At 41.6% G+C, this 12,126-nt stretch overlaps 1 protein-coding gene across 8 annotated transcripts in view; it reads right to left on the minus strand.

Annotated features, from left to right (window-relative positions):
* Elavl4 (ELAV like RNA binding protein 4) overlaps positions 1 to 12,126 on the minus strand; it is a 142,999-nt gene that overhangs the window by 46,052 nt on the left and 84,821 nt on the right. For all 8 annotated transcript variants that reach the window (XM_051171340.1, XM_051171346.1, XM_051171337.1 and 5 more), the window contains exon 2: positions 987 to 1,227. In XM_051171340.1, the coding sequence (XP_051027297.1) occupies positions 987 to 1,227 (241 nt within the window). The remainder of the gene's footprint in view (positions 1 to 986; positions 1,228 to 12,126) is intronic.

Here is a 12,126-nt window from a genome sequence, read left to right on the forward strand (position 1 = left end):
AGGTCCTATGGGAGTAAGGGTATTGCTTTGTTTTTAAGCACAAGGTCAAGAGGAACGCGATTAATTAAAGAGCATCTTTAAAATGAACAAATATGAGATAAGATATCTCCCATATGTACCCTCATTAGGCATCTCCCTTCCTCCGTAGAGTATTTACATTCTAGAATTATCTACTCTCTCTGGCACTTGTTCTTCTCAGAGACAAAGAGCAATTATGTCATCTTCCTCTGGGCCCCCTTTAAAACTCTTGCCGTTACATACGGAAGAAAACTGGGCACAGACAAACCAAACATCTGAGAAGAGAAGAAAGAACTAGAAGCAGAGAGAAGACAAGGGAGGAAAGACAGAAAGCAGAACTCAGGACTGAAGTGCAGAGTAGGAGCCGGGGGGGGCACAGCTCAGCTGGTAGAGCACTTGCCCAGCGTGCATGAAGCCCTTATGTCTAGCATTCATAGAAGCAGTCATGGCAGTCAGAATGCAGAGGCATCCTTAGCTTTCCAACCAGTGCCAGCCTGGAATACATGAGACCCTGTCTTTAAAAAAAAAAGAAAGAAAGAAAGAAAAGAAAAGGTAGTAAGTGGTGGCACACGTCTTTAATCCCAGTACTCGGGAGGCAGTCAGATCTCTGAGTTTAAGGCCAGCCTGGTCTACACAGAGAAACCTTGTCTTGAAAAATCAAAATCCAAATAAACAGACAAACAAAAAAGTAGTGGCAGCTGATTAAGACCAAATGAGTATAAAACCACAGAATCATTTCACATAAAGGTAAAAAGAACTTCAAAAGTTTCATCCGCTTCTTAGTCCTGTCAGCCTGCGGGGAGGCATTCTGCGGTGTACATGTGTGCATGAGGTGTGAACTTATGGCGTATATACCTGTAATCCTCATGCGCAGGATGAGTGGTGTAGACACTCAGACGCACTGCCACACACATGCAGTGTGTCTGAGATCTGCTGTGAATCCCTAGCCCGAATGTTGAAGAGCATACCTGTAATTTTGTCTCTCACGAGTTTGCAGGATTCTATTTCACCAATGCTCCCAAAGAGACTCCTGAATTCCTCCTGGGTCATATTCTGGGGTAAGTAGTTGACAATGAGGTTAGTTTTGCTGTCGTCGGTGGCTGCGCCCGTCTGCATGGGAGAAGGACAGTTTCTGTTGTTGCTGGAGGGTCCATTGCTTGTATTGGATGTTGGTCCATTTGACACCTGAGGCTCCATGGTGCTAATTATCTAAATAAAAAAAATAAATAAATATTTTGAAATCTCAGAAAACACAAAGTCTGTCTCCATTTTTTTTTTTTTTTTAATTTGCCGAAAAGAAAAGAATAAGACGAGGCAAGATGGAGTAAAGAGACTTGGGCTGCTAATACAGCCAATTTAGAAGCATGTTTCTAACTAGGATGTTAAGTTCCCTTTTGCTATTTTTAGGCCAGCCCCTAGATCTTGAACACAGACTAGAATGCAGTGGGAACTCTCCCATTATTTTGTTAATGAAAAGCTAATTCCTGTTTTCATTACACAATCACTCTCAGAAATGTATACTTAAGCCACACCAAATTATAATTAAAATGTAAAGCAATAATCATGATTAAAATTATAGTTCTATTAGAGCTGAAAAAGCTGACTATAAAGGACTAAATTCACAGGATCAAATACAGTACCTGTTTATTAACTATCTCATAAAATAAAATGACATTAAATTAAGTGGAGCTGTCCCATTTGGGAAGGTCTTGGATTTCCCCTCATGCTTAAACACTGATCAAACTTCTGTTTTCATGAGTGTATTCTGGGGAGATGCAAAGTCATCTAATTGAGGAAAAAAAAAAATCCAGCCATTCTGTTAGTATTTTTCCTGGGGTCTCTAGTAAAACAGATGAAAACATAAATAAGAAAATTTTTTCTAGACCTTCATCTTTGGTCTGGCATAGCCTAAGGTTCTTACTTATTATTCAAAGAGGACTTTCTCTTAATATAAATATTTGTGTATATATATAAAAAGATATGTGAACTGTCCCAGGAAGCATTAAAAAAAAAAAAAAAAAAAAAAAAAAAAAAAAAAAAAAAGAGTTTCTATCTTTAGCATTGTATAGTCTTTTTTGTTTTTGTTTTTTGAGACAGAGTTTCTCTGTGTAGCCTTGGCTATCCTGGACTCACTTTGTAGACCAGGCTGGCCTTGAACTCACAGCGATCCACCTGCCTCTGCCTCCTGAGTGCTGGGATTAAAGGTGTGCGCCGCCAGGCCTGGCAGGATCATATAGTCTTAAGAGGTCACAGAAAACTGAAAGCTGGTGTAGGGCAACAGGTATTTCATTACTCCTGCTTACTGGAAAAGGGAATGCAGGGAAAGTACAAAGGAGATGATGCAATAGTGGAATCAAGCTCAAAAATGCAGGACTTGAAGATGCCCTGCACAGGAAGACTAAAATAGAAAAAATCACCAAATCACAGAGCTGAAAGGTAACTAACACTCCAGGGAGTAAATCTAGTTCATCCATGTTTGAGATGATGTCAAGACATTCAATGACTGTAGAAAAGTGGGGCAGTGTCTGAGTGTGCATCCAGGTTTTCTGGCCCCAGATAGAGACCACTAGAATCCTCCTTGTAGTATCCAAATGTAGTATTGTTCCCTAGTTGACTGTGCTGGTTGTGATTTTTGTCAACTTGCCACAAACCAGGATCATCTGGGAAGAGGGACTTGAGAAAATGGCTCCATCAGATTGCTTGTAGACAAATCTCTGCGGGGCATTTTCTTGGTTAATGATGAATGTGGGAACTCACTGAAAAGTTGTGCCACTCCTGGGAATATGGTCCTGATCCAGGATACGTAAGCCAAATAAACCCTTTCCTTCTCAAGTCGTCTTTGATCGTGGTCTATCACAGCAATAGAAGCCTAACAAAGATATTGTCTATCATGCTACGGTTTGTATCACCTTTAAAATTGCCACCAACTACTGGAGACCATGCTCTGCCACTCACAAGCTCTATGATGTCTGGCAAGCCTTGCCAAACGAGGGGAGGGGAGGAGACATTTGCACAGCTGTTGAGAAGTGGTGAAGACAACCACAGTCCCTGATACTTACTAATGTCATTCTGCCCTGCCACCTGATGGGACTTCTCTTACAGATTTCCCACAAGAGGGCGAGGGTACACATTCTAATATGTTTTCCATCTCAGCACTTGGGAAGACCAGGGATAGATGACATCTGATAGCCAGTTCCTTCAGCGGTTACTGTTTTGAGTACAAACATTTTCATTGACTGTAACAAAGGTGTCATAAGATATGTGACTCTCAAGGCTACAACTCAAGCGTGTTTACAGTGCTGGATAACTTCCTCTAGGTCATAACATGTAACATGACTAGACTGACAGAAATCCTCTTATCCTGTTCTTCATTCACACCGGTCACACCAAGATAACCATCATTCTAACTCCCAATCCCATAGATTGTATATATCTTTGCAAACTCCTTTGTGGCTTGTCATATATCTGGTGTCATCTGTGTTGTTGCACACAGCCATAGGCTGCTTGTCTTTACTGTCATAGAGAATTCCATTGTATGGAATTAACCCATCTTATTTATCTGTGGATGAACATCTATCTAGGCTGCTTTTACTTTTCATCTGGCATAACTGATGACAATGAGCACTAGGTACATGTCTTTTTGGGGGTCATAAGGGATATGTACAATAAGCTCTAATGGATGCTGCCACTGGGTTTTCAGAATGCTTACACCAACTTAACATTCTTGCAGCAGAGAATGAATGTTTTGGCTGTTTTATATTCTCCTCAATATTTGGTGATTTTTTTTTAAAGATAAAGTTTTGTTTTTATCCATTTTGTCAGCTGAAGCAGAGTGGCATAGTAAAAAATGAATAATTCTTTTCTTTCCATTTGATGTTGTTTTGAGTGGAAGCCATATGAGTATTATTAAGAGAATTTTGCTTTCCCCTCCTTTTGTATCTACACATATATTTGTAGCCCAGGTTGACCTTCAATTCCGAACCCTTTGGCATTATCCACCACCCAAATGCAGAGATTTAAAGGTATGAGTCACATAATGGCTGGCTAGAAATTTTTTAAATTGTATTTTATGGAGAGAGAGGGTGTGTGTGTGTGTGTGTGTGTGTGTGTGTTTGTGTATACCATGACGTGAACGTCAGGTCAGAGGTCAGAGGATAACTTGCAGGAGTTGGTCCTCTCCTTCACTATTTAGGTTCCTGGGATTAAATTCAGATTTTCAAGCTTGGTGCAAATGCCTGTACCTGGTGCAGCATAATTACCCACCCAGGAATGTGGTTTTTTTTTTGAGTCAAATTGTCTTAAAATTGTAGTTCTACCACTTATTAGCTGTGTGTTCTCAGGTGGGTTGTTTCCATTCATTGAGCCTCATGCCCCCCCCCCCCCTTTTTTCTGAGCTAGAAGGAAGGGTAGCATGCATTGCTGCCTTGAGAATGAGGGTTCTCATCAGTGGGGTGTCTGGAACAGAAAGCGCCTGGAGGCATCATGAGTGTTATTCCTTCCCATGTCCAACACGGGCGAGTGTTACTCTACTTCTTTTGACGTTTACATATGGGGAATGAAATCAAAAGAAAAACATGGAGTCTTGAGACAGCAAGCCAAGGAAACGAGGCAGGCTGAGGGAGATGGAGAGTGTCTACGTTTCTTTACCATCATGTAAGTAACTTAAGTGGCTCCACTTCTAACATCACCAGAACTTTCTTCTTGGCCTCAGGTCAACTGATGGATCCCAGAAAGCTGGTCCAGACCGCAAAGGGAAAGCAAAAGGCTTCTGAGAAGAACTTTAGCTGAAGCTGTCCTTAGGCCTGAAAAAAAAACTATACCTAGAAAGCCCACCCAGCTGCTTCTCCCTTGAGGCTAGGGTCCAGGAGATGAATCAGGGGTGCTGGGAAGACAAAACTATGGGGTATCAGCAAACCTCCTGGCTAGGAGGCAGGGTCTGCTGAGCTCAACCCTTGAATTGTGTGCAATGCCTCCACTTGCTGTGTTGTCCTACCCCTCTTTGTGTCAGGTGTCCCCGATAACGAACACAGGAAACACTGCAATTCCATAACAAACCTCAAAAAATCAGAACTTAGCCATTTAGAGGGGCCTCGCTGACAGAACCTCAAGCTAACCAGCTTTTGAATTCTGTTTTGGCGATACCCCACTTTTCAAATGACCTCTCCAAGTCTGTTACACAATCTGTAGTCCCCCCCTTGTTTTTGATAACCATCTTTCTCAACTTTCCCTTCCTACATTTCCACCAAAGACACCAAGAAGACGGCCTGGACCACAACAGCTTTTCTGCTGCTAATGATGGAACATATAAAATGTATGTCACCCCAAAGCCTCCTCCCAAGAGACATCTAGCAGGTTCATCTTTCAGTTGCTGAATGCTCATCTCCCAGACAGACACGTGATGAAAGCTCTTGTCCATGTGAACCTCTTACAGGTAAAACTGTTCCAGGGGGCTCAGGAGGTGTCAGGTCTACACAGTAATTCAGTTCCCCCTTCAGCATCTACATTTCCTCACATGCTATGTGGGCTTCCTAATTTATGTCCGTTTCCAGAGTTGAGCCCTATCTATATATTTGATAACCCCAATTGACCCTTAACTTTTGAAAAAGTACCATGAAATGCAGTGTTCACCACTAAGCTACTTTCACAGACTGTACCTATAAATTACGTCATGCCATTTTTGTGCGCGCGTGTGCGCGCGCGCGCGCGCACACACACACACACACACACACACACACCACTGCTTTCAGTAAAAATATAGTCTGAAAGCTGAGAAACTTTTGGACATGTGTTGAATAGATCCTGTTAAGAGTCCCCTCACTGGTAACGATTCAGTCCAGGATACATTACAGGATTTAAAAAAAAAAAAAAAAATCAGGAATTTAAAATGTCAGCATTAAATCTGGCATCTGAATGAATGAAGACTTTAAAAAAAATTACCTGGAACTAAGAGAAGTTGCTAAGAGAGAAAGATGTTGTAAGCACTAATAGGGAGCGGTGGCACTTTAAGGTTACTAAAGAGATGGCACCTGTGTTCTCTACTTTGAGGAAGGATCAGAGGTGAAGAAAACACACTTGCTGGGAAGCCCAGCCTCAAGTCAGCACAGAAGCTGCCTAGGCAAAATCAAAACATCTGCTTCCTCTGGCGCACATCTCTAATATTCTAACAGAACTCTCTTTGCATTGCGAATAAATATATCATTTTCTCAACACACACACACACAGACACACACACACACACACACACAGACACACGTACTTTAATGAAACATTCTGTGTGGGCCTCATGGTGAACTTCGCAGCTGACCAGACTCCAAACCCCTAACTCCTCCCTTCTCTGACTGGCAATTAAGAACAGGATTACTGTCAGCACCCAGGAAAGAGCTTTGAGGAGGTTCAGTTGACTACAAGCTCTAATGGCTGCACAAAGCAATGCATTAAATCTTTTATGTTCCTGTGATATATTTTCAGAAACATTATACAGGCAGAAAATTTTGAGGGGTAAACTATCAGAGCCGTGCACAATACCGGAGGCACTCAGATCCTGCCATTGAAGAAGCCGATGGTTTGAGTGACTAATTGCTTACACTCAACACATTAACCTCACCCCTCCCGTCAACTCTTTTTTTTTTCTTCTGCAAAATGTATAACAAAAGCAAGAGGGAAGGCCTCAGCCATGCAGCTGTCAGATCATCATCATCAGGTTGTTTATCTCTGCAGAGGGAAGAAAGGAGCAGAGACTGTACAAGCCTCTTTCTCGAGGCACTCCCAGGCTTGGTGGTGATGGGGAGTTTGGCTATCTCCTCCGCCCTTCATGGTACCCCCCCTGTTGCTGCCATCAGACTATTTATATCTACTTATAGCTCTACTTTCCAGACACGACAGATCCTATGCACACAAAAAGGGCTTATTTCTACTATGGCTAAGTCTGGATGTGTTGGATGGACAGAGACGAAGGCTTGGTGTGCCAGGCACTCTGAGGAAGGGCCTGGGAATGGAATATGCAAATGAAGACAAGGAACAGACCCCACTGAGTCCATGATGCTGGACGCTCCAACTGAAGATGGAGAACATTAGTGACCACAAGACCATAATGTCAATGATGAGGAGACTGGGAACCAGACAAGGGAAAGGACTGGCTCATGGTTATGCTGCTAAATTGAAGTGAGAGATGGGACCAGAATTCCCGGCTACAGATCACCCCAGTTGTTTACTGTTTCGACAGTGCAGGAATAGTTATTCGAATGAAGACTTGGGGCTGGAGGGATGGGTCAGAGGTTAAGAGCACTGCTTGTTCTTTCAAAGGTCATGAGTTCGAATGAAAACTTGCTTCTCTTTTTCTGGAGCACTACTGAGAGGGGCATATTCTAGCAATGCACTTGAATAGAGGGAGAGAGGCACACCTGTCTCCAGGCTTCTCTGGGTGTAGCAATATACCACTCACAAAGAACAGTGACCCGAATTCTACAGTCCATAGAGATCACATCGCTTGCTTATTATAGTATGTACATCCTACACATGGAACACGCCTTGATAATAGGTAGGTTATTAGTAAAAGACTGTTGGATGAATGAATGTAAGTCCTCATGTATCCAATAGCTCCCTGGACCCTTCAGATAACCCTGCCAAACACAGCCACCTGTGTTAAATTTCATCTACGTTTTATACATTATACATCAAGAGGACAGAACAAGCAGTTGCTGATTAAGCATCTCTTATATACCAGGTATACATTTGGATATTATTTCAAGTGCAGACTCAAAAAAAAAATCCCTTGTGGCAAAATAGGCATAGCAAGAAATCTATCATCTTAACTATTTTTTTTAAAGGATATAAATCTTTGTATCAAGTAAATTCATATTGTTCTATCAATACAATCTATCTTCAGAATCCTTGTTTCTCCTTGCAAATCTGAAACCATGTTTATTACACAGTAACTACAGATTCTCCAACCCCTAGGCCCTGGAAACTACAAGTCAAGTTTTTTTTTTTTTTTAACTCTTTCTCAAATTCATTCAAGCACAGGATTGAACCTCTGGCTAGGATGGATATAGCAGAGAATCTGCCTAACGGCCTGGCCTTTTCCCATAGAAAACCAATCTTTCAAAGCACACATTTCTGTCTGTCTGTCTGTCTGTCTGTCTCTCTCTCTCTCCCCACCCCCACCCCCCAACCCCCGGTTCTCTTTTTAACTACATGGCACCTGGGGATTGAAGTCAAGTTGTCGGGCTTGGTGACATGGTCCCTTTCCTTGCTGATCCATCTTGCCAGCCCAAGGCTTCTCGCCTAATTTCCTGATAGGTAAGCTTAGAAGCCTGTTCTGTTTCCTCCATTTACCATCCCACTCTTGGGTCTCACATACCAAGGAAGGTGAGAACAGTTAGTTAAGAAACTGGCATCACAAGTCCCACACACCCTTGCTCCAGACCTATTTAGAGGGAGAAAGTAGAGCCTGATGGTCCCTGATGTCCTTTCATCTAATTGGTATGAAAATGATACCTGCCCTCACAGAACCATCATAGTATTCCCGGCTTAGTAACCCCTCCATAGGTATTATTAATGGCAGATGTCAATATTATTAGAGTGGACAGGTAGAAAGACAAAAACCAATACCTAAGAAACAAGGTTGGGCGTTAGACCAGAAAAGCTAAGAATAGCAATGTAATCTCAGGGCAAAATGTTGTTTTCTTCCTTCTTAAATCATTCTTTTCATATATCTTCTTGCTTGTAGAATTAATTCACTCATTAGCCAAGCAAACATCAGAGGAGAAAGTCTATTCTTATCCATGAAAGTCCCTGAAGTGTATCAGGCATGGCCACTGTAAAATTCTAAAAGAACTAAAGGTCGTTTTGGTCCCTTTAGTATTTTTTTCCTCCAACTTATGAATTCTTTCCACATTGTCAACCCTCCATAAGATGTCAAACTGTTCACTTTGTGGGGAAATCAGGCTGATCTTCCTTTTCACCATTAAGGACATTCACTGTGTAAAGCCCCAGACAGCCACAGTCTGTACACAGTCCCCTCATCAATGTTGCCAGCCATCCCATATTGTGTCCTTGCTCCTATATTGTCCATAAAAATAGCAGTCTGGCTATAAATTACTGTATTTTCACCCAGTTTATACTCTCAAGATTTACTTCATGAGGCAAATAAAAGGTTACAAATTTACATTATAGGAATCTGTCCTGACGTGGAACTCACTGCCATCATATCCTGGCTCAGTGCAGGGCCTTGTACACTCCCATTAGTGTGTGCTTAGCGGCCCCTGGCTTCTGGTTTGCTGGTGGAGGTGTGGTCTCACTGTTCAGTTTATGCAAGAGAATCAAGAGGAAAGAACCACAGAAGGTCACAAGAATATGATGTTCCTTTTGAGCCCCTTTAAATGTCAGGAGTCCTAGAGACTAGAAAGGTGCTCAAGAGATGTACCAACCGCAGCCATGTCTCAGGTGTGCATGCACAAGACATAGGCACAGGGCTTGTTAAATATTGTCACAAATATTTAAAGGCACTCTTTCACCACAGTACAAGGACTTTTTGAAAATTTATATATAAAAGCTAACCCTTATGTAACAGAGCAAGTGTTCCCAAGAGCATGAAGAATAATGTTTACCAAGGGCAGTCACTGAATCGAACCATTAAAGAAATAGATTTAAATTATTCATGAGAACAAAAATGAAAGCCCTAATTCTTTTTGTATGCATTTCCCTGTTAACCCTTCTAAAACTCTGACATACAGATGTTAGACACTTGCGAGATAGCCTCACCTATTGCATCTTACCTGCCTTTCAAATGTCTGAAGAACAAATCCCCAAGGTTAGAAAGTTGCATATGTTCCTGGAGACAGACACCATTTTAGGAAGGAATTCTTACTTCTCTTCTTGCTCCTTTAAAGCTGCTAAAAATGCCCATACCACACACCCAATTTCATATTTTTTTACAGCGGGTTTTTTTATCAACTCATAAAGTCCCTACTCTTCTCTGCTTTTTTTTTTTTTTTTCTTTTTAAAAAAATTGCTGTTTGTTTTCCGAGGCAGGGCTTCTTTCTCTGTGTAGTCCCTGCTGCCTTGGAACTCACTCTGTAGACCAGGCTGGCCTCCAACTCACAAGGAGATCTGCCTACCTCTGCCTCCCAAGTACTGGGAATAAAGGTGTGCACCAGCACACCCAGCTTCCTCAACTTTTTTTTTTTTCAGTCAGATCTAATTTTGTCCAGTTCCTTCAGGTTAATCTTTTTGTTTTAAATACTTTTATTTTAAATGCCACACCTTCTCCGTATGAATCAATGATGAAGAGACAGATGCTACTGATGGTTCCTAAGAGGAAGGGCTGAGATTGACTGGATTCCTTCGGGTAACCCAAACCCAGGAACAGTGCTCTTCAGCTAAATCCCAGGGGATACAAACACCACACTGGTCCAAGTGGCCCTGGCTGAATGGAGGCTGCACTCTGGTCCCCTCACCAATTCATACCAAGTGTGTGTAGAGTCTCCTGAAAGGTAGCTAGAAAACTCTAGGGAAAAAAAATTAGTTCCAACCAGGGAAAACACTCTGACAGCTTAATAATATCTTTGAGTGGATGCACAAATAACCCGAAAGACCTATTTACTCTAGGAAGTCACAGGGCAGTAAGTTCACAGTATATCCTTGAAACAGGTGTATTCAGTTCAGCACACGTTTCCGGAAGGGTATCACCAGCTAAGGCGTTGTTCTAGGACTTGAGGAAACAAACAAACAACTAATTTGGTTTCTTTCTCTCCAGAGTTCAAGCTGGAAAGACGGGAGGTAGGCAAGTCATTACTTCTAATCATCTGCTTTATCTTAAGCAATCCTTCCCAGAGTTTCTCTGCTGACTCCTCTCCCTTACCCAAAGCGCCAGCATCAACTATCTATACACCATGAGTTCTGCGGTGTTCCTGCGGTGTGCAGATACAGGATACAGTTGCCAGGCCTGGTCCTGGTGGAAACGCCTTGTCCTAAACAAAAGGCTGTTTGTAATGAGGGAGGGAGGCTCGAAGAGTCCCTCCAATGAAAGGGCATCTTCCTGCTGGACATGGCATGGCAAATGTGCTCTCAGCAGACATAGCAGGGCTTAAAAAAAAAAAAAAAAAAAAAAAGGAAAACGATAGAGAAAAACCAAACCCCAGCCTTCAATGGAGAGAACAAACATTAATACTTAAAGTAGAAGGCGGCATGGATAGGAACGGCACCATCAAACTTTAATTTCTCTCAGGCATTATCCTTAAATTCACAGAAATCCGAGTTTTTAATCTCCTTCCCTAGATACACCACATAGTCTTTTTTTTTTTTTTTTCTCTCTCTCCTTAATAAATTCTGGTTTCCTTGACGTCTTACAGATTTCTCTAGAGCTTTACTCTGGGCCTAAAATGATTTCTTGGTGTGTCCACCTTGGCGATGCTGGTAAAATTCACTGGTGTTTGATTTTAAGACTTTGATGGTAAACTTTTCAGAGATGAGGGGCAGTGCGGTTGTGAAGTTCATCAGAAAGAAAAAAGGATGCTTCTTTGACACCCCTCAACCACCCTCCACCTCCTACCCCCCAAAAGTTCAGGAAACAAAGGCAATCTCAAACGTTTTCCTTAAGCCTTTAATAGGTGTCCTTTGTTAAAGGCATATTTTAAAAAGACAAATATTCTCATTTTAATATAAATATATGGACAACGCAAGCTTGCTATAAGAACATTAGGTCTAATATATATAGATATACATATTCATATTCTACTAGAAACAAATTCCCTTTCTTCTCTTTCCAACCCACTCACTAAGCCTTTCAGAACCCTGATATTTAATGTGCATAAAATAATCCAAATGCATAATGATAAGCTATGGGTACCTGTTGGGATGGGGACCAGTTGTAATAGTAAATATGTTATTTTCATCTTTCACACAAAGAGTAGTTAATGAATCATTTGAAAAGCTGCCCACAGACTTATTAAGTTGGATTTATCTTCTGATTAAATGCATAAGCAATAGCCAATGGCACAATTCATGTAAACATAAGTATTGTATATTTATAAAACACCTAGCTAGTGGCCCAGAGTGAACGAAATCACTAGGATTTAGCTGTGAATAGCAAGCTTATTTCCGAATTTA

This window comes from Acomys russatus, chromosome 29 (genome assembly GCF_903995435.1).
Source record: "Acomys russatus chromosome 29, mAcoRus1.1, whole genome shotgun sequence".
NCBI lineage: Eukaryota > Metazoa > Chordata > Mammalia > Rodentia > Muridae > Acomys > Acomys russatus.